Source organism: Megalopta genalis, chromosome 2 (assembly GCF_051020955.1).
Source record: "Megalopta genalis isolate 19385.01 chromosome 2, iyMegGena1_principal, whole genome shotgun sequence".
Taxonomy (NCBI): domain Eukaryota; kingdom Metazoa; phylum Arthropoda; class Insecta; order Hymenoptera; family Halictidae; genus Megalopta; species Megalopta genalis.
Genome location: NC_135014.1, coordinates 10,192,226 through 10,215,790, shown reverse-complemented (window position 1 = coordinate 10,215,790; position 23,565 = coordinate 10,192,226). Strand labels below are relative to the sequence as shown.

The window sequence follows — 23,565 nt, the reverse complement described above, 5'->3', positions numbered from 1 at the left end:
TTATTGGCTAAATCCTATTAGTTTACAGGTTGCGAATGATTTTCTACAAAAAGACCGTCCGATTTAATCATAAATTAACAATTGTATAAAATAAAAAACCTTTGATATTCATTTCTTTGTGTTCTCTTACGCTATCGATCACTAATTAAAGATTTAATGAAACCCTGGTAGAAAATTTCGTCGATGTCCATGAAAATAGGTGTTTCGTTGGACGAAACCGTGTGCCGTCGCTCGACGTCCAGAAAAGAGTTTCATGGAGTTCAAGGGGTGATCGAGTATGAGGTCCGCGCCCGAAAAAGACAGACCGACGGCCGGAAGTTGAAGGAGGAAAGATCGAAGCGTAACGTTCTCTCCTGTCTACGTCGAAACGATGGGAACGTTGCGGCGTCTGGGGCTCTGTCGCGGTCGGTGACCACGAAAACCGCGCGCTCGAGACCGGTCAAACGGAATAATGAAAGAACGGCGCACTATGTACTCACTGTTTCTGGAGACGTCCAGCTCCACGAGGCTCTCGAAGTTCTGGATATGCGGCGGCAACACTCTGATCTCGTTGTCGCTCAAGCCGAGCTTCCGCAGCCTCTGCAGCCGAAAGAAGTTCTGGGAAAAAAAAATGGAAAATTCTGAATAAGCTGTTCGCCCGTTTCAGACCCGGCTTCTAGCGAGAGACACCGTTCGATTTCTTGGCTTCCGGTGCACCGACTTAACCTATTAACCACCAGTGTCCTGTTACACTGGGATCCTCGGCTTGTTTTTCTCGTCCCGATTATTCTTCACGAATGCAGCAAAAAAAAAATTAGAACGCAAATGTCGTCCACAGCGATACAAACCGATCTCAAACAAAAAAAAATGACCTAGAGTTTATTCGGAATTTCTCATATTGCGTATATACGTATACGATGTATTCTGCGTATCTCGTGTGTAGAATTTTTGAAATTCTACGCCCGCGTTTGTAGGTTAGGGGACGCTATCAATGCAGAAGCTTACGCGATTATCAAAACAGAACACTGGGCGTTAATGGGTTCGATATGACAGTTTTGTTCGAAGTGGTTTCTTAGCAGTAAGAGAGAAGAAACGGGCAAAATAGATTGAAATAAATAATTTGATGGTTAAGTTAGCAGTTGTTTGCAGGAGATCTAAAATGAGATCGACGCATCTCGGAGAGATTCGTTTTAGGATATATCGAGACAAGAGGAATCGACGTGCATAGCGATAGGATATAGGCGGTTATCGTCTGTATACAGTTGTCGAAAACCGCCTGGCTTTAGAGGGCTAATAAGAGAAGACGATTAACAAGGTTCGCAACCCTATCGAGTATGCCGTGCGCGTACCTCGACGTCGCATTATACCCGATGGAATGATACGTCATGGACACAATAGAAAGAGCAGGAGAGAACGAGAAAGAACGAAGTAGAGAAAGAAAGAGAGGGTATAATAGGACGGGAGGGGAAAGAGGAGAGAAGGTAAAAAGAAAGAAGTGAGAGATACACGGTCGTAAGACGGAAAGTTGGCATGTAGCGGTATTTGCTTACCTCGGGCAGATCACAGATGTGATTCGCGTCCAACAGAAGCTCCTCCAAGGTTCTCGAGTATCGTAAAATATCATCGGGGATGCTCGTCAGTGAACAGTGACGCTTGTCAATGTATTCCACCTGCCTGTTACACCCTTTAAACATCGGAATGCAGCGGAACATGGTATTGTGGCGGCTACCTCCAGACCCGCCAGCACATGGATCCTCCTTTCCCGCAAGTAACCGATCCGCTTCAATTTGTATATATACAGACTTCGTCCGTCCTTCCGATATTCCAACGTCTAAGGCAAGGGCCCGCTAGAATAGCCTTACTGTCGAGTCCTCTAGCGGGTCCCGGACGAAATGCTCCCCTCTCCTTTCCTCCGCAACTCCGTCATTTCAGCCGCCAAAGTATCCCTTTTCACTATCAATCACGTTGGAACAGCACCGAACATAATTATCCCGTATATACGGCACGGAGGACTTTCACGCCCTACTCGACTGCTTTAAACGCGCTCACGGCTTGTGCCTCTAAGTCTGACGTCATCACGTCCACGAACCACTGATCACCTTGCTCGAAAGCGACGCACAACAGTGAACGAATACGACGCTTCGAGCAGCCAATTCCCCACTACTTCCGTGCGTGTTAGCCGCAGAACTAAAGGAACTCTATAGAAAGGGAACCGCTGGCTCTGTGGAAGAGGGGGAACCGCCATTCAAATTGCAAGGACCCGACATTTGTTTACGTTTACATTGTCGAATACCAGAGCGTCATAAAGTTTTTGCGATTCCAGCAAATAACAAACCTGAAAGAAATAATAAGTAATTACGTCTTATGGTTATAGATGCGATATTACTGGACGATAGATTTTGTTCCTGCGCGAGCTATGACGAATGATTAATATATAAATATACTAATGCATAACCCGAATGTCTAGTATAGAAAAATACCGTAGTGCCACAAGTATGTCAACACAAATCGCAATGAGAACTAACCAATTACATATGTACTACATAAACCACAGCCAATTAGATTCAACTTCTCAACAGTGCCATCTACGACGAAACGTCTAAACTGGTATAGCTACTCGGTACACTATTTTGTTGTTAGATGGCATAGATATATTTTGTTCGAATTTGCAGCACGACACATTTGGAAATATGAAAATGAAGTTTTATAGAATTCTCGACATTAAATTTCAACTTAATCGTCATGCAATAAAAGTGTTTCTGTGAAAATTGAGATTTCTATCACTATTTATATCGAATATGTCTTTGAAAAAAAATCATTTCCTAACCCAGTTTTGCCGTTTAACATATAACGCATGGAATCATGATGAGATGTCATGTTTAGATGACATCTGCAGAGGAAACTAAATATATGTGCATATATCCACACGATTACGTTGATGATTTGAGTACCGTTATTTATGGTAAGTAGTGATTTTTTTTTAAGAATTCTTTAATCAGCAAATTGTCATACAATATTTTTGGTTAATGTAAATATAAATTTTGTTTGCTGTCATTTACAGATTAATAATCTTGCAGTTTAAAATGGATATGGAATTGCTATCAAGATATTTGGAGACTTACTCTGGCAGAGACAAATTGTTGAAGACATTATCTTATATGGCCAAGTTAGCCACATTGAGTACAACGTCGAAGGAAACTGAGAAGAAGTTTAAAATACTTAGCAGTCAATTGAGTGCTTGCAGAGTAACGTTAAGGTTACTCGATGATATACCAGTGATTCACTATGCTATGTCATATGGCTGGGGAAAGAAGGTATGCTAATATTTATGAGAATGTTTTGTTTCGCTATCATTAACAGTATGTATAGATTGGTACTGTCTTTCTAGAGGCATGTAAATTTCATATGTAACAGGAGCCAGATTGGTTATTGAGATTGGCAGAGTTGTTGCAAATTGGAGTCGATATTATATTTTGTCCAGTGGAACATGTTTGTTGGGCAGCAGAACACAAACTAATTAATATCAATATTGAAAAATGGGATATTGCATCCACATGGTTTTGGATCATTTCTCTACACTTGTCATTGATTAAGTAAGTTCAAAAAATTATAAAATCAATGATTTAATATTTTCTAAAATGTGCTAATTTTTCAACAGATCCATAAGAAAATTAAAAAAGCTGAACAATCGTAAAATACAGTTTGCTGTTGCCAAACAAAGAAATAATGAATTATTAACCAGCTTTCGAATAATACTAGATATCAGTTACGCAGTAAGTTATCTACCGCCCAGTTTACTTTGGGGAGGACAATTAAAAACTTGGCAAGTTGGAGCTCTTGGAACTTTATCCTCTTTAATTAGCCTTTATCAAGCTCTAAGCAGACTAGCCGAAAGAGGAACATATTCGTAATATAAATATTTTTTATAAGATTGCTGCAAATTAGAAGCAGTTCTTATATTAATGTAAATACGGTCTTCCACTTTTGCACAGATGTTGTACAATAATTGTGAAAAGAGAAATATAGCATAAAAATTGGAAGAAATCAGTCCTCGTGGTAGTTATTTCATACACTGTAAAGTATAATTTTACATATTCCAAAGCAATACAGTTTTGTTAACATAATAAAGAACAATTTATTATTTTTCATATACTAGTTTTGTGTTACAAAGTATGCTTCAACAAGGATATATGTAATAGGAGGAAAGCTAAAGCAATACAAATTATTGATACGAGAGTCAAGCCTACTCGACTTCACGCTGATGCGTGAAATCGGATATACATATACTAATATTCGAATTATTACATATATACTACGTCTTCCTTCTTCGAGTGTTATTATTTGTAAATGATAGACTTAGGTTTTATTATTCAATAAAAAGTGAAAGAATAGGAGGCACTTCCGTATTAACATAAAAAAAATATCTTTGCTACCTATGGCGGCGATGTGATCATTGCCTCGCGATCGGTTAAATCTCTTAAAAGTTTTAAGAAAGCTTGACGTTATGCGTACCCAATAGCAGTCTTGTTTCACTTTAATAGTAGATCACCCTGTATCGCATGGTTTATCAATGATTTTAAAAATAATTTGTGTTTACCACATTCGAATAAAATCTATGGAGATTACATTAAAAGGCACGACTCATTAAAAGTTTGTAAACAAGATAGTTCCGATAAAAGAGCATTTTTTAAAATTTCCGTCGATTCATTATCCGCCGTTGATTCATTCAATTTTTTTTTAGTCTAAGAGAGTTGTCGTTTTCCTATTTAGAATTACTCTCAGGCATATAGCAAACCGATTTCTTTTTCCTTTCGTTGACTAAAAACATTATGGATATATTTCAAGCCTTCATAGAATATATATGTATATATGTGTGTTGGTATTTTGTATGTTGGTATTAAAGCACTTCATGTTAGTATTTTTTTCTTATACATATAATAACCGTATTACTTGTTCATTGCATTTGATGTAACGCGATATATTATTTGTTTGTTCCACTTTGTCGAATCAAGCTAAATTTTAATGTCTCGGAAACATGATAAGTTCACCTCGGCCGTTTATAATTTGATGAGACCAGTGTAATAGCAGATTAATGTCTGCAATTGATTATATGCATCCTCAATCATAAACCTTAATTCTATATAACAATTTCTTCTTTGGAACATTTACCAGTAATAACTTATAGTCTATAGCTATTTGATTATAGTAAAATAGGGAGGCCCTATTCTAATACATGTAATGAATTATTACTTTGAAAAACGAAGTACTAAAATTTTGATCGACCTACAGACAATGAAACTAATTGGAACACGAATCAGCGACATGATTGATTACAAAATCAGCAGAATTCGTGATTACCATGCACCTATCGATTTTTCTGGGCATAATTACATTCAATGGTTAGTACCTAGCACAAGCACACATTTGAGTAAGGTTCGAAGGATTGAAAAATGGGGATGGGTTGAAATGTTCGTCTGGAAAACCAAACATTCTTTCGAACGTTAAAAGGAACAGAATCATGAAACAGAGAAGAAAAAAGGGAAAAACGACAACATAAGTCTATCTGCAAAAAATGTGACTTTTAATTGACTCAACAAAATGATATCAAAACATCAGAAACGCGATGAGAAGACCACGAAAATCTTGCTGAAAGAAAATACATAACTTAATATCGTAACAAAAAATAAAAACAGAATCAATTCACTACAATCCGCTCCAGAATCGTAGACCGTGTACTACTCCATTTCGTCAACAGTTAAACAGTCCCTGTAAACGAAAGTTTGCGACGCTTACCGTTTTCTTCGACGAAGAATATAAATTATGAATACAGTGGCCACTTCTTTTTGGCAATACTCTTACATTGTACGATCTAACGTAAAACTACAACGACGGGCAGTATCGCCGACGAACGCCGGAATAGAATAACGTCTTACGAGGGGAAATAGGTTTGTTAGAACTCGATGAAAAGTCATCACACACATGTTCTATGAAATGAAAACGCGTTCACCGCGGAAAATAATAATAAATCGTTCGATTTAAATCCCCCTGGTTGTTTCAAAAACTACAATAATCTAATATCCCCGCATAATTTACGGTTAAGCGTAATATTTTCGCCGATGTATCATTATAGCGGCGCGTTGTATTTTACGAATGTATTTCTAAACACCACCGAACATAGCACTTGTATTATTTTTCTATCTCGATCTTATCTTTCTTTGTAGCAGTCGAGTGGCTTTCCAGTTGGTATCGCATAAAAATTATTGTCACTATAAAAGCCACAATTGAGCCCACATGAATTCAATACTAAATGCACACTCAGTTACGCGTCTGACTGCTGCACGTATGTTGCACATCGTGTCGACGTTCGTTGTTGTTCAATGGCACAATTTCCATTATTCGCAATAAAACGATTAACACGACAACCAGTCCCTAAGTAAATGCACGAAATAAAAGTATCGTTTTCGTTGAACGTAGGTGATAACCGTGTTTTGTAAATATAGGAACTCTTCATGAAGCGCGATTTTCTCTTTTTCATTACTCTCTCTTTCTCTGAATCATCTCAATTAGTCTTTGTACCGCGGACGTGTACGATAACAACAATAATAAACAATTCGTTTGAATCTTTTTGCCGATCAGCTGGTATAGCCGGTATTTCTCTGCTTGGTATATCGTCAAACCAACCGCCTGCAGCCCAGCGATTAAAACTAAGTTTGCACCCTGTCAGTAAGTCAGCTAGCGCGACGTCCGTGCGAAAACAAATAGTCAAAAAAGAAAAAGAATTTGAGTATGATATCGCGAAAGGGAAACTTTGGTAAACTGTACTTAAATCGCGGCGTTGTTCATCAGTGCACGGTGGTACTCTGGGAAGTTAAAGGATGGCGACAATCCGACCACATGATGAGTCTTTGAGTCACGCATCAACGGCTCGTGATGCCACATTGTTTCCATCCAGTGCTGCCATTGCCAGCAGATACGGCAAAAGTGCCGCAAGCACATCTTGAATCAATCAATATTGTTCAAGCAATCATAATAGTACCATAATGTATACAAATTATTAATATTAAGTTAGGAAATAGTAATAATAGATTCTCTTACCGCATCACGACAGAAATAAGGCCCCTGCTGCACTGAACATTCAGAGCACATGGAATCTTCAAGATACGGATCAACTTGTACCTGGTGAAGATAGTTATCGTTAAAAGATCTTAACATATTTTCTTATTTTGCAGAATCATACGAACCTTCTTCGTGAATTTCGGGGTTTTTATCTCAACAAAGGCCGTTGCGACTGCTTTCATGTACGAATGCTTTGTCTTAAATGTAACGCGACCGGATCCTATTGGATATTTATGTTTGTCAGTATCAATACCTAAAATAAAAATACAGATTTAATAAGTAAATTGTGAAAATGAATGATGACATAGAATCTTTACCTGCATAAATAACTCCATGGAACAAATCATCCATAATCTTTGCTAAGTCACTAGCAGTTAGCATGCCATGAAGTGCGCCAACATATACTGTTCTATCAGGGTCAAGCTTATGCGATCTGGATCTCACATAATTACTGTATTCGAAGGCCCAAGGTATTACTTGTACCTATGTTACAATGATTGTAGAAGGATTACAAGAATCATAACGGAAGTAACGAATAGCACTAACAGATACACACCTCTTTTGCTTTCATTCGTTTTGATGATACCTTGTAATACCAACTACCTCCATTGGTAAAATCATGTGTACAACATTGCAACAGGTTTCTCACCTATGAGGAGAAATTTCTCATTAAAATTCAAAGATGCGTATATTTGATTTTTAAGGCTTAAGGAACGTTTTTGAATTACCTGTTTTTCAGACTCAAAAATGATATATACGTGTCCTTTGGGTTGCGGTGCGGATTGATCTTTTCCTGGCCAATCTACGCGTACCTGGCCGAACTGCTTGAAAGTGGCGATTAAGAGAGATTCCGTGATGTCCCATGGTACACCCCCAAGAAATACTTTCGACGAGTAACCCGAGTGATACTGAGTGCGTGGTGGCAACACACCTCTCCAGGTGCATGTTGGATTACACAATGCTGAAACAACATCTATGTTACAACAAGATAAACTTATTCAACTAATTAATATCTTATTTAATCAGTTATTTATTCTCTCTCTATATATATACCAGCAGCGTTTTGATGAGATCGTACCACGCGATCCGCAGCGTAGCGCGGATCTAAATCGTAACGATTTACAAAGTACTTTCTCATTCGCTGTAACGCAATCGCTCTGTTCTTCTCTAGTACATCCTCCGGTGACATTCGCGAGACCAGCGACTGAGAGTAGTATCCCGGTGAGTTCACCGACTGACAATTCTGTTAAAAGATTTTGTCCAATCAAATCAACATCGACAAAACTGTACGATTTAAAACATAAAAATGGAGGTCATCTTTGACAAAGGACTACCATGATGTCAGACAGAGAACCATCCATGCTGCTTACGCCACTGGTTTCCGAATCCGCAGGTGAATTTGATCTGGAACCGTTGCACTTTAACCCATGACCATAATCGAATGTAGGACTGCCGCAGTCGCTAGAAATAAAAGAAAAATAATTAATACTTATTCTATTATAATCACAATCACTTAAATATCAGCTGAGAATACCTGTAGGGAGTAGACCCACGAATGGGCCTTCCAAAGTAAGGAGATTGAATGGGGGATGTAGGAGAACCTATGTGCTGCATAGATCCTCGACTTGTCGGTGATGTTGCCGTCTGATTATTGTTATTGTTATTCGTAGAAGTGAATGAATAGGGATTTGAGTACAGACTACTTGTGGTACTGGGGCTGCTGGGTGTGGCGATAGAGCTCGGCGAACTTGGGACGTCCAACATCGATGAGTTTGAATAGAGACTGTTTGTGTCCTCGCACTGTGTTAACAGAAATCAAAATTATTAGCCGCAATTTATCTAGAGTCTTCGTGCAATCGTACAAACACCGGACAGAAGAGAAAAGGGTTTCGATTCGATCTATCTTCATCCGAAAGTAAGTTTCCCGAAGGACAGGTCCAATTTATTCGACGAAAGGACAGGATCCTTTTAGGGTGTTTCTTTCCACGAAACTCGCAACACTGTAGTTGGACCGTGTCCAAGGCAATGTTGCAAAATAAGGGGGTATAGAAACACAGGGCACGATTACAAGTTCACAGGGAGAGGTCGTAGGCCGTCGAGCGAGCCGAAAAAAAGGGTATGAGGCGGCGAGAAAAGTGAGGGGGCCGTGATAGAGCCGTTTGGCTCGGGCTTGTAAATTCTTTGGCCATCCTGGAATCCGGGTCGCAGTAACGCGGCCCGCTATGCGTAATTTATTTTGCCGAACGTATTATACGTCGCTTCTAACACGCGGGTTTCGACGTCCCGTCGGCCCTTTATGTACAGACGCATCCAGCAAATGGTGAGGGTAATAACGTTAAAGGCGTCGAGAAGAGCCTGATAAAATGTCCATTAAACCGTCTGGTCGATAAGCCGCGGCTTTCGCATGCTGTTCTCCTACTACTACCGCGGAATCAGCGCAGATTATTCTACTGAAAAAAATCCTACTTTCAAACGGCATCGTTCGCTTCCAGTAATCCACTTACAATGAACGTTTCAACTATTATATAAGCTTTTAAACAAATCCTCAACACAGAACTTTGTCTGACCGTTTACAGAAAATTGAACAATCAGGACCGGCGACATACAAACTATTTAATTTCAGTTTTAACGACAATTTTCCGGTTGCCGGAAACGCTTATCCCGGAGAAAATTTGTAAAGACGTCTGTCGTGGTTACATGAATAGGAGAGAAAGAGAGAGAGATAGAGAGTCAGAGAACAGCCCCAAGAGCTTATCGAGGACAGAGTGCACGTATCGCGATCCGTTATCGTTACATGTGCTATCATAAATTGATGTTAGGCCCTCGCCGCAACAAATATATTGAAAATCGATACACCCGGTAGCCGGGCGGTCTATTGTGACAAAAAAATTAGCCGCGACTGGCTGACTAAAGGAACCTCGAGGAGCAGTTGGAGTCGCTCCAATGAGGATAATCATTGTTCTGGTTATTGCATTGGCAGCAGGCAGATGTTTCATAATACTGCCTCTGCTTCGACGGTCGCGATTTTCCCTAACACGTGACCGCCGCTAACATTACAACAACATTAACATTATATGTTCGCGATAACAATTAATTGTGTACAATTAAGTATATTAGCCATGTTTTTGGTTGTCTGCACAAGGGTTGGTATCGAAGGTCCACAGGGATGAAGAAAATGAGAGAAAAAGAAAAAGAGGAGAGAACATTCCAAAGAAGAGCCAGGGAAACAGATTCCTGAGAAGTGTGGCCGGGAATAACAAACCTGATTGACCTAAATGAGAAAATTACAGGAATTTGAGAGAAGGCCTGTGATCTGGTATAAATACATATACGAATTAAAAGTGCCATTACCTGGTAGTGTTGAGAAGATCCTGGACTGCGATTCTGGTGCTGATGATTCCGAAAACCAGGTGACCCGGACGTCGATTGGTTGTTCATGAACGAAGGTATCCCGAGTCCTTGGGACAATCCCCAAGGCATTCCAAGTCCAAACAGATCCGTGATCGACATGTCTGCTGGCGAGGATGCGAAAAGGCGGAAGATAATATCAGCGTTTACAAAAGTCACAGAAAAAACGAAACGAGCGAGGATTATCCGCTAATAAATGACGATCGGGTTCGTTCATCAGTTTCGAATTGAAGCAGGAGAGAGTTCAGAACGCATTTCAAATCATCCACCGGGTGTCCGCCGAAATAGGACAGTTATGGAAACGCCGATTGACTTTGAAATCGACCGACTAACGCGCGACTGCACGAAACGTGTAGAGGAGGAAAGAGAAATTTTTACCATTAACGTTGTTGCTCTTATTCGTGTCCTGGGAGTATCCTTGAAAGCTGGCTGGGGATGGCAGGTCCAGTAACAAGTTGCTGATCGATTGAAACTTATTCAGCTTCTCCCGTTCACGGTCGCGATCCCATTGCTGTTGCATCTTGTCACGATTCAATTGCTCCCTGTCGTGTAGCTGGTGCTGTAACTGGTCCCTGTCCCATGGATGCTGCAACTGGTCCCTGTCCCATGGTTGATGCACATGGTCCTGATCGTGGGACGTTTGCAGCTTCTGCCCGTGAGACGACTGTTCATTTCGGCCGGATAAATCCGCTACTTTCGCACCGCCAATCTGCGCCTGCTAATAAACGAAGCAATCGATAAGAAATCGTCGTTAACCGATAAGAATGATTTTTCTCCATCGATTCAACTGTTGGATCCTCTACGAAATGCATTTGTATCGTAACATTACTTACGAGATTCATATCTATGTCGCGTTTATCGTGAAACCGGGCAAAACGATTGTTTACTTGAATACTACGCATAAAATAGCCGATAGCGTGTTAAATTTCTTCATGAACACGGAACTCGCGAACTGAAATTTCCATAGACATTCCTAATATTAACATCGAACGAGTTCGATTGCATCAGAATAAGAATAACATGCTTGTGATTCGATACGCGACGATAATATACAAAACTCTGTTTCATTAAAGTCGTCGATGTTATTTGAATCTCATGTACTGCACGGAAACGACCAACCACTGTTCAAACCCTTCGTTCCTGTTCGTCACGGCAACGGAACTTGGGAGCGTGGTTTCCGGTAAACACGAAAGAAAATTTGAAAAGCCAGGCGACAACACGCGCGGCGCCAATGCACCAATGAAAGAATTGATCAAACCGAAAGATTGACAATTAATGATAATTCGATGCTAATCACCTACCGCTGGTATGTTCCTCGTTGAGCACATCGCTGCGAGTAGAACCAACAGACTGAGCTCTCGTCAAGAGCTTTCGGTACAGAACAACGAAAACAGGAGACTGAAGGACGCCACTCCCAGCTCGCGTTCGTGGAATTCGGAAAAAAAATTTTGCAGGGTCGAAGTAAGATATCAAGGCATTCAGGGGACCCAACAGGAATTCGAAACTTCGTGGAATTCAACGCCATCGAATTCGAACGCGATCATCGCTAAGGACGTCTCCCGGACGCACGCAACACACGGTTTCGGGGTGAAATTCAATTCCCGGTAGTAAATAGTAAATAACCTGTTTTACAATATTTGAAATTTACCGTGCAACTGTGAAAATTAAATTTGTAATTCGAAATACCGAATTAAAAGATTTCATTTTGTACTTTCGATTATTCAAATTAAAACGATATCTCGATCGTATAGCGACAGCGACCGAGATGCTTTAATAATATTTGAAATACTTCGTCTCGAAATTTCGCCCGGCTCTGGCAACACATTGTAACGTTCTATAGGTGAACGTTGCGTCTCATGCTAATACAGATCTGTCTTTCTCGCTCCCTCTGTCGACAACGTATATTACAATGTAATCATCATTCGCGTTCCGATTGATTTATGCTAGTAAATACATTTTCATAAAAATTGTTAGAAAGGGAATAGAATATTTGTACGCCGATATCGATTACATCTGAACCTAAATTTTACGAATATTAGGGATGACACGCGTTTGTTTCCCGATGTAACCCTTTGAGTCATCGAATTATGCGTGGGTTACACCGATATCGATTGTCCTTACTAAAGTCCTCGACATATAACTCAAGACGACGTATACATATATGTATATGTATATATGTATACATACGTAGTGTGTACACGTCAATAAAGATTTCGAGAAAATTCAAATTCAAGACATAGGTACATATTGCTATTAATGTTAACCGACATGATTACACGAATAAATCCTTTTTCTATGGAAGAATACTATATACTGTGCTAATAACAGAATATTTGGAATTCAATATATAATATAAGGTACTGTTACCATTTTTATATTCCTGGTACGAATGCTACAGTGTTTTTTTAGTTACAATATCGTACAACCGGAGAAAAAAGTTTCTCCACACCATTCACAAAAATGATTTCGGCCACATTGTAAGAATTTACTTTGTACGAAAACAGTATAGCCTCAGGTACGTAAATCGATGTATTTAAAATTGTATCGTTGATCGAAAACAGAAGTCAGCACGTTACAGAGTATCGTATTGCCCTGTAGACTCGCGTTGTTGCGTTACATCGTAACGCGGATTACATTAGTAGTAGTAGAATCGAAAACGAAAAAAATTCAAATGCAACAAATCTTTGCTTTATCCCTCCTAGCCCGATACGAGATAGATGATAAAGGGGTAAGGGCGATTTCAGAGGGCGCAGCGCACATATATAATCATATACGTATATACATATGTACAGATATATGATATATAGATAAAGGGCAGGTCTATCGGTGTACGAAACGCAACGTGTTTTGCACGTGGACGCGTTGCGGTTCAAACGTACGATTCCCGTGTTTATTTACACGTGAGGACACACGACATTCCATCGTATCCGACATATACTTTACACCGTTGTTTCCCCGGTTCGAAACAGCATCATGGCAAACGAAATTGCAAAGTAGGTTAACGATCGACCGCACTAGGACTCGAAAAACAGCGGCCACGAGAAAATTGACACTCGCTCGAAGCACACGGCAGACAGGTTGCTGGAGGGTCGAGTAACTTAAAAAAAAAAAAAATGAACAACTTACTGATTGCATTAACATGGGCATGCTGATCCTCCGTTGAACTACACTGAGTCCTTCAATTGTTCGAGTCGACGTTCCTTGGACACGTTTTCGATGTATGCACAGATTCGAATGATTCTCGGAAGGGTTACGCGAATTTCAAACGACCAGCGAATTATCTTGTTACATTAAACGTTCCTTTCTGTCTACTCGATGATGATCCCGCCGGGTTCTCGTTCATTCGCCGGGGGATGCCTTTTGTATCGGTTCAACTCCCAGAATCGCCCATTTATAATCGATTGAATTAGTTCTATCGGAAATGAAAACTTTTTTCCTCTTGGTCTCCTCGATTTTAACGTTGATGCAGCAACGATGGAGACGAAACGCCCATTCTTCTCCACGTTGCTCCACACAGCGGACTGAATTGAATTGTCCTCCCATTTTCGACAACGAATCCTATCTTCGATAAACGCCGGCGCGGATCGCGACGCACCCTTGTGGAATTTTATATAGTACTCGTAACAAATACATAGAAATTCGAATTTATTCGTACATTATTAGCCGACAATAAACATGTTCTTCTGGCCAACTACTTAACAATTCCTTAAAAATCAAAGATTAATATTGGAAAATTTTGATTCGTAATTGAGAAAAATTATCTGAAACAATATGATTCGATAACGTCTTTTAAGGTTGTTATTAAAAGATACTAGCATGAGCAATTACATTGTGCTACACATTACATTATAATAAATAAAATACCTATACAAATGTAATATTTAAAGTATGGATACACATACAGTATAATATAGTTATACACATACAGTATAACAAGGACATTATCTGAGGAAAAAGAACCGTGTTTCAAGCAAATTTATTGCTTTATTATGTAGATAAATCAATTTAAAGGATAAAAAAACTTGTTTATTTTATTTATATTCTATGTGCGCCGTAGACGGGTCTAACATCTCAACTTCCGAGCTAATATCACTAGAATAATTCACTACTACGTCTCGTGAATTGCTTTCCTCCTTGTCAGCGGCATTATCTTCAGCTTTGCCCGAATCCTCCCCCCATCCAGAAAACAAATTTACTCGTAATTTATCGATATCTTGATTACCTGGCTCGGTTAAGGTGTTTGTCGTATCCAAAGCCTCTGTAGTTTCTGCATCTCGAAGTCTGATTTCTCGCAATGTGTATTTCGGAATACTGACGCGTGCGTCTGCAAAATAATAATCGTAATGAAATAATTTAATTAAAGTTCTTATGAAGATCGGGTAACCAGTATTGTATTTTACTAGGGTATGGAGGTGATTCCTCTATCAGCTGTTCCATAACATATGTTAGCATGGTTGTAATAAAAGTGTCGTTTCTTTTGAGGCCCAGTGCTCGATGAAAAGCATCAACAGCTCCTTGGGCGTTTCCCATCAAGGCGTGATTGAAACCTATCGCTGAATACGTTGATGGATTCAGTGGATTCAATACCAATGCCTACGATAATGAAATAGAAGTTCTCTTAAACAACCTATGCAAATCGCCTTCGAATTTTACATTCAAATCGAAATTGTTTCACCTGCTGATGATATTCTAAAGCTTCTTCGTATTTCTTCATTTTCCTACAAGTGTGACCCAAATTATTCAGAAGTGCCTCCCATTTGCTAGGTAGGATAACATCCTTTAGACCTCCTTGAATTCTTTTAATGGCTTCCTTAAACTGTCGTTCCGCAGTCTTGTAACTGTATTCGATGAAACGACAACTCTTGATAAATTAGGTAGATTTCCAAAACCGTGGAAGGGTGGAAGTACACTAATCAGGTTTCAGAGGAAGTTTTGAACTTCTCTACGTATCAGAGTAACCTTTTGTGAATAATATGATAACGAATATAGTGTTACTTACTCTAGATTGTAAAAAGATAAAACTCCCATCTCGTGTATAACGAACGGATCATTGGGGGCTATGCCCTGAGCCTGCCGGAAAAACTTGTCAGCCAGTCTAAGATTATTCGTTAAGCCACATTCAAGTCCAATGTATAAAAGCGGCAGATGACAACCTTTCATTAATTGCGATGCTTTAAAGTAAGCAGCCATTGCGTGATCATGTTCACTTTCTACTGCAAAAGAGTGTCCATAGGCCAGCCAAGCAGGACCAAATAGCCTGTCCAAAGCGGTTGCTTTTGCCAAGTATCTTCTCGCAGGATCACTTTTATCTGCAATAGAAACATTTTTATAAAAGCTGTTTTCCTCAACGATTGAAGTTACTCTCTATTAATTTACCTATACTGTAATAATAACATCCAACTGCAAACCATGCTAAAGCCATGTCTGGATACAAGTCAACCAATTTATGTGCCAAATAAAATAAAGCTGGAAATTGAATAAAATATTAATTATAAGTTTTCTATCCATAAAGTAATTTATTGTTTACCATTTGTCTTCTTTAACTCTACTAAACAGGCTATATGTACTGGTAGGCATGAATTGTGGTATGGATCCTTTTTTAATATTCTACAACATATAGTAGATAATATAAACTGTATTTATAGAATAACAATAGAAAAACTTGTGTTACCTTTGGGAATTACCTTTCTGTAAGAGAGAAACATTTCTGATAGTCACAATTATAGTACAATCTCTCTGCTTCAGACACTTCCATGTCCAAGTTACCAAGTAATCTATCGCTAACGAGAACTCCCATCACGCTACACGTTGCTAGAGTCTGTTTTTTATTTGGTTCCTGGTACTTTTTCAATTTACTCTCATATAGCAAACGTAAAAGCTCTGTTTCAGATTCTGTGCATTGTTCAGCAAATGGAAGAGACTCCAAAAGCTCCTTTTCTAAATGATATATATTATGAGAATACTTGTGTTTATTAAGAAAAAAACGACAAATTAATATCTTTCAATAAAAATTAAGTATGATACCTTCGGACGCAGAAAGCATTTGATTTTGAACCAGGGCTTCAAATGCTTGATACGAATAAACATCGCAATGTAAAGCCTGTTTGTAGCAATCAGTTGCCACTGCTCTGTTATCCATAGCTTCATATACACGTCCTTTCACATATAATATTGAACTTTGCACCTGTAATAAAATTCGTATACATTATTAAAACTTGAATAATGATGATAAATCTCATTCAGAATGGACTATCAAAAATTATTTATACTTAATCACATTTTTTGAAGCATCTTCCAGAATGTGTGTGCGATCAGTAAAATTGATAACTGACTGTGTTATGTTCGTACATATTTCTGATTCATTAATGACTTGCAATGCTTCATTATATTCTTTTGCTTCAAGAAGGCTTCTTACTGTTAAATAGTGACACATTACGTCTGTCTGCAAGGAAGTGGCAATATATTGTGTTACACTATGAACAACTTAATCAAGAACAGTTGCCATAATATCATACCTTTTCGAGCCCACGACTTTTGATGACATGAGCAGCTCTGTGATATTGTTTCATTAGAAACATGCAGTGAGCCAAAGTGCATATGTCCTTAGGATTTTCATTACTCAACGAAACAACTTTGTCTGCCCAGAATAAAGCAGCACTGTACAGATGCTGTAAAAAACAAAACAGTCACATTCAAAACAGTTTCATAACTTTCACAGGTCTTGGTAGATCACCAAACCTTACCAATTCTATATACGATTTAATTAATTTTCTATAATTGTCTAAGTCAATATTTTTGTTGCCTATTATGTTATGCATTTTTTCGGTGTCAGTATTGATACTTTGACGCGCCATGTTTCATTTAAATTCGGAAGGTTAAGTTTCTTCCCCCTATCGTCGTTTTTACTCCAAGATGTCTCACTTCACTAACCTATCGTATTCCAACAAATGTATTTTTTCAGTTTAGAATCACTTATAGAAATCTTTGCAAATTATATCTTTCAATAACCATTATGTGTCAACTACAAATGTATTGTACAACAATTAAATAACTAGTATCTGTGTAACAGAAAATATAGTAGAAATAGCCTGTGGTGCTATCTACGGTAAAATGCCTAAGCGATTACCTGACAATAATCTAGCGAGGTTTTTGAATTATTCTCGCTTATGTTGCATTCCAATATCCAAGTGTTAAGTGTTTAACAATCCAGTAATTTACGTCAACTAAAAATGAAAAAACATTTTATTATTGAAATTGATAACTATGTATTGTATGTTATTGGGTCTTTAAAATAGGATGAATAATGAACAATTATTTCGAGGGAAGTTACAATTCATTTTTGAAGGCGCTGTAATCGTGACGCACGGAAACTAACAATGGCGTATTCGGTGAACATCTCTGTGGAAGCACCGATCGAGAATCAGATCCAAGAAATTACGTACGATGGTCAGGAAATTTATCAGGCGTACGTACTATCTTTTGTTACTGTTCTTCCTTATGAAAGTAATAAATCAACAGACCATTCACTTTTGTTTAAAAGGATTCATTCTACTTTTTTCGCCTAACCTAATGTCAATATAACATATTTACATTTATGAACGCAGCGTTATTCAAAGATTTATGTAGAATAAGACTTCGATTTTCAGACCCCTTACATTGTCAGAGAACCTGGCAAAGATCGCACAAAAAATCGACTTTAGCAAAACCAATGGAGAGGATGTTAAAAAGGAGTCTGAAAGTGGTGAAAAGGGAGAGGACGATACAAAGGATTCGGCACCCTTCCAGTCCTCTTTATGGCCATGGGACAGCGTTAGAAATAAACTGAGGTAATATGTTGTATTCTATTATTACAAGATTTGTGTAACCATAGATCAAACAAGTTTGCTTTTCTTTCCAGAAATGCATTAACAGAAGTATGTGTCCTAGCAGATGTTCTTGCTATAGCAAAAGAGAAACACTATATGGTTCTAGATCCGGTATCCCAAGAACCAGCTGAAGTAAAACCCATGATACAAGTATATGCTAGAAAAAAAGCATTGGCTGGAGCTGCTTCTGTGATTATGATGGGTGCAGATAGATTAAAAAATTGTCAGAATGAATTAGCTAGAAATAGATCAACACCCGACTTCCATATCGAATTATTAAGACTAAGGCAAAATTGGCGTTTGAAAAAAGTTTCTAATTCGATTATCGGCGATCTTAGTTATAGAACAGGTTCTAAGTCAGATTCCTTTTGTTATTCCATAATAATTGGTAACTCAATATACTAATGTAACATTAATTTTAAGCTGGTTCCAAGTTTCCTCAAACGGGCATGTTTGAAGTAACGAAGGCAGAAGAGGAAGAAAAGAGCAATACCAGTCCCCCAGCCTCTCCCAGTGCTGGTAACAATACATCTGGACAAGCTCACCATCCTTCCAATCCAAAAGCTTCTGCATTGCGTGTTACTATTCCTAGCGAATTGCAAGGTGTTGCTTATATAGAAGTATTATGCCAAAAAGGTAAATATATAGTTGATGCATCATTTCTAATAGTGGGGCCAGATGTCTAATGTAATTTATCTTTTTAGATCAAGAGGATCTTTGTAGTGCGAATATTAATTTACTTAATAATAGTGCTCACAGTTCGAATGCAGACATGCATTGGCAACAAAAATTAGAGGCTGCTCAGAATGTTCTTTTTTGCAAAGAATTGTTCAGTCAATTGGCAAGGGAGGCAGTGCATTTGCGTGCACCTATACCTCATATGGTTGTTGGAAATCAAATAATGGCAACGGTAATTAATTAATGGAACTTCTATTTTAAAATAATACTAAAGAAATATCTTTGCTCTAGGTACTCCCTGGAATTCAGCTGATCATAGGACTCTGCCATAGTACCGGAAACGATAAAAAACCGACTGCTCCTCCACCTCATAAAAGCGATCACGATCATGTGCTTGAACATTCGTTGCATCAGTTGCTTCGTGAAGTGCATCATAAGAACACTCACCATCCGTTTCCACATCCTTCATCAGGTCCCCTTGGGCCTAGCAAACGAAGATGTCTAGCTGGTCCAACAGCAGCTGATAGATACGAACTCCTAGAAATGACAAAAAGCCATACTCTGTTAGAACAAATAATTCAACAAGCTCAACACTTTTTTATGCGTCTGCGTACAGAGTATGTTCTAGACACGATAGCAAAGGAAGTGAAAGATCCTTTGATCGTTTCTCACTGGAATGCATTGAACTCTCCGACGCAATCGTGCGTTAAAATTAACATTCTAACACATGGATACGATAGCGTATGCAGAACGTCGCTTGTTGTCCACGTCGGAGAGAAGTCATTAAAATGCGTTTGCAGAGACGGTAGAGTGATGCACATGAGTTATGAACCCCAAGAACTAAGGGATCTAATTTTCTGTCAGGTAGAGATCGTTCCTTAGCACAGTTCTAATGTTGGACATTTCTAAACATTGCTGTAATTGTAATTTTACAGATATATCAGCATCAAATAACTGCAGTACAAGCGCTAGCTAAATGTATGGGTTGGCAATTTTTAGCAAACAGTTCGCATCTTGGTTTGGGAGCTGTGGAACCTTTAGGGAATGCTAGCAGTTGTATTTTAGCATCGCCAATAGGCGACAGGTATGAAATAAGATTTATTATCTGTAGCGGCCTGTATGAAAAAGTGCGGCGATGGTGAGAACATATTTAATACCGATTGAACATGTTTTCAGGATGATTGCAGTGAGGTGCGAGCCACAGACAGGAATACAAGTAGCAATAGCCCATTCCCCAAGGAAAGATTTTTTTCCTGGACAATTAGTTAGAGAAAGAAAATGGGAAAATCTTGGCGGCTCGTTCAAAGAAGTTCGGTGGGATAAAATGGAAGGAAAGAACTTTTTAAATAAAATGGAACTGCTGATGTCTTCATTGACAAGCTCGTAAATTTAATCGATGAGTGATTAGGAATCCATTTGCTCCACAGGGTGAAAGGTCATGAATGTACTTTTAGATTTTTATCACGAAACTGGTATGCAAAATACATTTCTTAATTGTACAATTGAACGGTGCACTTGTCGAGTGAGATCTCTCCTGTCTGTGATTAATATCATTTTCCATCTTGATATATTTTTACCGGTTCAAGTATCTATCTTTCTCTCAACATTTCTTTCTATTTCTTTTTCTAATAAAGTAATATTTAAAATATGTTTATATTTTGATATGTTACTTTTAGTACTAACGGTACTTGTCCTATTCATTTAATTTTATCCTGCAATATTTGTTTCAACGAGGGTCGGCATTAATTATATCTCTAATTTCACAAAAATGTTTTTTATTTGAATGACATACGAAATGTAATACGAATCGAGTAATAAACCATCGTGAAATGGTAAGTGAAACGGAATGCCAAATATATGGATGTGTAGTAAACGCCTAAAAGTACAATGGATCTTCGTATATACAAAAACTAATGAACAATTCCTTACATATTATCGTCAAGTGTATACTCTTGTTCACTGTTAATCGTAAAACTCGAACTGTTACAATAACTACTCTCTCCCTTGCCGGATTTAACATGTACAATATGCACATCTCATTCTTACGTATGTACATTCACGCTAACTGTAAATCTTTTTTCCCTGTGTACTGTAAACTGCGATACAACTACGTTCGCGAATATTATATTATTTTGACGATACATTTGGTTCGATCGGTTAAACGGGACGGACTAGCAGCTTGACCAAAGCATTCTGTGCTAGAACGTATTACAGACACGATGCAAATAATCATTTTTTTTTTAAACGGGATCAAACCACATGCTTTTAAAAACGTGAAAAACTTTAAAACTTTATGTAACGAATAATATTGCCACGCGTAATGGATTTTCTACAGATTTTGGTCAAGTATGAGAGTTCTTTGAATTTGAATACCTTTTAAATTTTCACCAATGCATATCTCTGAAAATATTGGCTTGATCAATGGTATAAAAAAATAAGGTATAGTTTACTAAGTTAATGTCGTACAATTTCACAATCAGTGTATATTAAAGTATTGAACAACTTTCATAGACTAATACTTAAGGAAAAAAAATGAAATTGTCATTCCGCAATGTTCATTTCTGTCGATTCACACCCACTTATTCGCACTTTCATTTTCTTGTAATACAATGAGTTATACTTTGAACTCTACCACCAGCCACTTTGAATGCCAGTGAAGTTGTTACCATTAAAATTCCATATGCGGATAACAGGCTAGCCATGTAAAGTTGGTACACATTGAACAGGGTCATGCCCGAGACGAACAAATGTGAGCCAACAACCCAAACGATTTGTCCCCAATTCTTCCTGTCCAGTGCAGAGAAAAATATCACACCCCAGAATGTATGCAGCAGGATAAAGCACAGGGTTGTGGCAGCCGATATTATAAAAAAGTATTCTGTGCCTTGTTTAAGTCCCATTGTTCCAGGCCCAACTGAATCTGCCAGGACATTGACCAGGGCAAAGGCACCGCTCATTATACCAAAACCTAAACCACATACATATGCAAACACATGTCTGCTTTCCGCTACAGGTGTTGTTGTTATTTTTTCTAAGCCTCTTTCAGCTTTCCTCAGTACCCAATATAAAAGATACCTAAATTAAAGAGACAAAACAATTAAAAACACATGATTATCAGTAAGAAATACATAACTCGATCTTTAAGTTTCTATAGCAAGAAGCGAAGTTCATACAGCAATAGATACGCATTTGGGTTATTTATACTATGTCTTTGTGTAATGTAATTATGTATTACATGCTTCTTACTATACAAGACTAAAGATATTACGCAAAAGCATCTAATTTAGTCACCTGAACGCTTCTTGAAATAGTACAGAGAAAACCAATCCGAATGCCAACTGGTTCTGTAACGGCACTACAGCGTACCAAAGCACCGACGACAATAATAATGAAATGAACCAAAAAAAGGCACTGGCAATCAGTATAATAATACGAATAGGTTCAGTCGCAACGGTAAAGGTAAACATGGCCAGCGGAGGACCAAAAGCCAGGAAGGCACAACCAAAAAAATCCATAACTGTCATTTTTGTTGTGGTTAGTGGTTACTTCACTTTCTCTTATTTATTATCACACCGTAATAGCTTTTCTTTGAATACTAAATATTCATAACCCTCTGAAGCCTTTACGCGGCTTCTACGGTACTGTTTGACAAATACATTTATTATCTATACTCATCTGAACGATTAAAAAATGACATTAATACAATCCGGGCTTGAATGAATCACGTCAATGATGAAATCACTTGGCACAACTTCGGAGATGTGTAAACTCTCGACACAAGGTCTCGATTCGATGTATCGATAGCACAGCATGAACAACCATTAAAGAAGCGACTCAGCCTTTCGAAACAAATTTCTCCTGCGCATGTCTCTCTACGTACGTAATTAATTTATGGAACGGTATAAATTATTGAAAATGTAATAAATATGCAATAAAAAATATAACATAGTTGTATGTTTATTACCTCGAAGCCCACAATAATATAACCTGTGGCGCCATCCGTGGCATAAAGCTGAAACTATTCACCGAGAACTGGTGGCACCTCCGTGGCAGAACGCGGAAACTACTTGCCAAAACTGGTGGCGTCATCCGTGGCAGAAAGCTGAAACTACTCACCAATACTGGTGGCGCCGCCCGTGGCAGAACGGTGAAACTGATGGTCAAATTTTTGGCTAACAGTTTCACCGTTTTGCCACGGGAAGCGCCACCAGTTTTTGGCAAGTAGTTTCCGCGTTCTGTCACAGGAGGCGCCACCAGTTTTTCACAAGTAGTTTCCGCATTCTGCCACGGGAGGCGCCACCAGTTATCAGCGAGTAGTTTCAGCCTTTTGCCACGGATGACGCCACCATCGTCTATCGTTATCCTTGTCGCACAACCGACTACCTTTGTCTTACACATTAGACGAGATAGAGAAAGAAATACGTCTATGAGAAATCGTTAATAACTAATTAATTTGGATTCAAATATGTATAAAACCGTACTCGAACTGTAGATAAGACTTCAGTCTTAAGTTTCTTCT

At 38.5% G+C, this 23,565-nt stretch overlaps 6 protein-coding genes across 28 annotated transcripts in view; 2 read left to right on the top strand and 4 right to left on the bottom strand.

Moving 5' to 3' along the window:
- scrib (scribble planar cell polarity protein) overlaps positions 1–2,168 on the bottom strand; it is a 42,336-nt gene extending 40,168 nt beyond the window's left edge. For 8 of the 14 annotated variants that reach the window (XR_013032587.1, XR_013032589.1, XR_013032591.1 and 5 more), the window contains exons 1-2: positions 1,530–2,167; positions 480–597 (exon numbers count right to left, since the gene is read on the bottom strand). Coding sequence is in view for 9 of the 14 variants with exons in the window: in XM_076518308.1 (XP_076374423.1) it covers positions 480–597; positions 1,530–1,691 (280 nt within the window). In the remaining 5 variants the exon portion in view is untranslated. Of the gene's footprint in view, positions 1–479; positions 598–1,529 lie in introns of all 14 variants that reach the window. The other 6 variants (XR_013032588.1, XM_033481174.2, XM_076518311.1 and 3 more) reach the window with 2 other exon arrangements.
- A 437-nt stretch (positions 2,169–2,605) lies between these two features.
- Pex11c (peroxisomal biogenesis factor 11c) lies at positions 2,606–4,026 on the top strand. 2 transcript variants are annotated; one of them, XM_033481189.2, is made up of 4 exons: positions 2,606–2,941; positions 3,057–3,293; positions 3,394–3,572; positions 3,638–4,026. In XM_033481189.2, the coding sequence occupies exons 1-4, from the start codon at positions 2,939–2,941 to the stop codon at positions 3,888–3,890; spliced, it is 672 nt and encodes a 223-aa protein (XP_033337080.1). In that variant the 5' UTR covers positions 2,606–2,938; the 3' UTR covers positions 3,891–4,026. The 2 variants fall into 2 exon arrangements, with proteins under 2 accessions (XP_033337080.1, XP_033337081.1); XM_033481190.2 differs by having other exon boundaries at positions 3,041–3,293.
- A 1,513-nt stretch (positions 4,027–5,539) lies between these two features.
- orb (polyadenylation element binding protein orb) lies at positions 5,540–13,999 on the bottom strand. 7 transcript variants are annotated; one of them, XM_033481180.2, is made up of 12 exons: positions 13,630–13,999; positions 10,882–11,221; positions 10,447–10,610; positions 8,630–8,895; positions 8,430–8,556; positions 8,149–8,338; positions 7,824–8,068; positions 7,652–7,744; positions 7,413–7,578; positions 7,221–7,348; positions 7,075–7,155; positions 5,540–6,975 (listed from the first exon to the last, which is right to left on the bottom strand). In XM_033481180.2, the coding sequence occupies exons 1-12, from the start codon at positions 13,648–13,650 to the stop codon at positions 6,802–6,804; spliced, it is 1,995 nt and encodes a 664-aa protein (XP_033337071.2). In that variant the 5' UTR covers positions 13,651–13,999; the 3' UTR covers positions 5,540–6,801. The 7 variants fall into 7 exon arrangements, with proteins under 7 accessions (XP_033337071.2, XP_033337072.2, XP_033337067.2 ...); XM_033481181.2 differs by having other exon boundaries at positions 10,882–11,218; XM_033481176.2 differs by lacking the exon at positions 13,630–13,999 and adding an exon at positions 11,805–11,956.
- A 132-nt stretch (positions 14,000–14,131) lies between these two features.
- Cdc16 (cell division cycle protein 16) lies at positions 14,132–19,626 on the bottom strand. 3 transcript variants are annotated; one of them, XM_033481185.2, is made up of 13 exons: positions 19,494–19,626; positions 17,630–17,726; positions 17,247–17,433; positions 17,019–17,171; positions 16,781–16,945; positions 16,528–16,687; positions 16,188–16,440; positions 16,031–16,110; positions 15,880–15,969; positions 15,503–15,812; positions 15,179–15,341; positions 14,904–15,096; positions 14,132–14,827 (listed from the first exon to the last, which is right to left on the bottom strand). In XM_033481185.2, exons 3-13 carry the CDS (start codon positions 17,355–17,357, stop codon positions 14,535–14,537), a joined length of 1,971 nt encoding a protein of 656 aa, XP_033337076.1. In that variant the 5' UTR covers positions 17,358–17,433; positions 17,630–17,726; positions 19,494–19,626; the 3' UTR covers positions 14,132–14,534. The 3 variants fall into 3 exon arrangements, with proteins under 3 accessions (XP_033337076.1, XP_076374430.1, XP_033337075.1); XM_076518315.1 differs by lacking the exon at positions 17,247–17,433 and having other exon boundaries at positions 19,494–19,625; XM_033481184.2 differs by lacking the exons at positions 17,630–17,726; positions 19,494–19,626 and having other exon boundaries at positions 17,247–17,596.
- On the top strand, positions 17,772–20,553 carry MED17 (mediator complex subunit 17). Its single transcript, XM_033481186.2, has 8 exons — positions 17,772–17,968; positions 18,150–18,329; positions 18,401–18,717; positions 18,792–19,004; positions 19,073–19,278; positions 19,338–19,910; positions 19,982–20,130; positions 20,223–20,553. Exons 1-8 carry the CDS (start codon positions 17,880–17,882, stop codon positions 20,431–20,433), a joined length of 1,938 nt encoding a protein of 645 aa, XP_033337077.1. The 5' UTR covers positions 17,772–17,879; the 3' UTR covers positions 20,434–20,553.
- Positions 20,554–20,804: 251 nt separating this feature from the next.
- aph-1 (gamma-secretase subunit Aph-1) lies at positions 20,805–22,918 on the bottom strand. Its single transcript, XM_033481188.2, has 2 exons — positions 22,338–22,918; positions 20,805–22,121 (listed from the first exon to the last, which is right to left on the bottom strand). Exons 1-2 carry the CDS (start codon positions 22,568–22,570, stop codon positions 21,638–21,640), a joined length of 717 nt encoding a protein of 238 aa, XP_033337079.1. The 5' UTR covers positions 22,571–22,918; the 3' UTR covers positions 20,805–21,637.
- Positions 22,919–23,565: the final 647 nt, after the last annotated feature.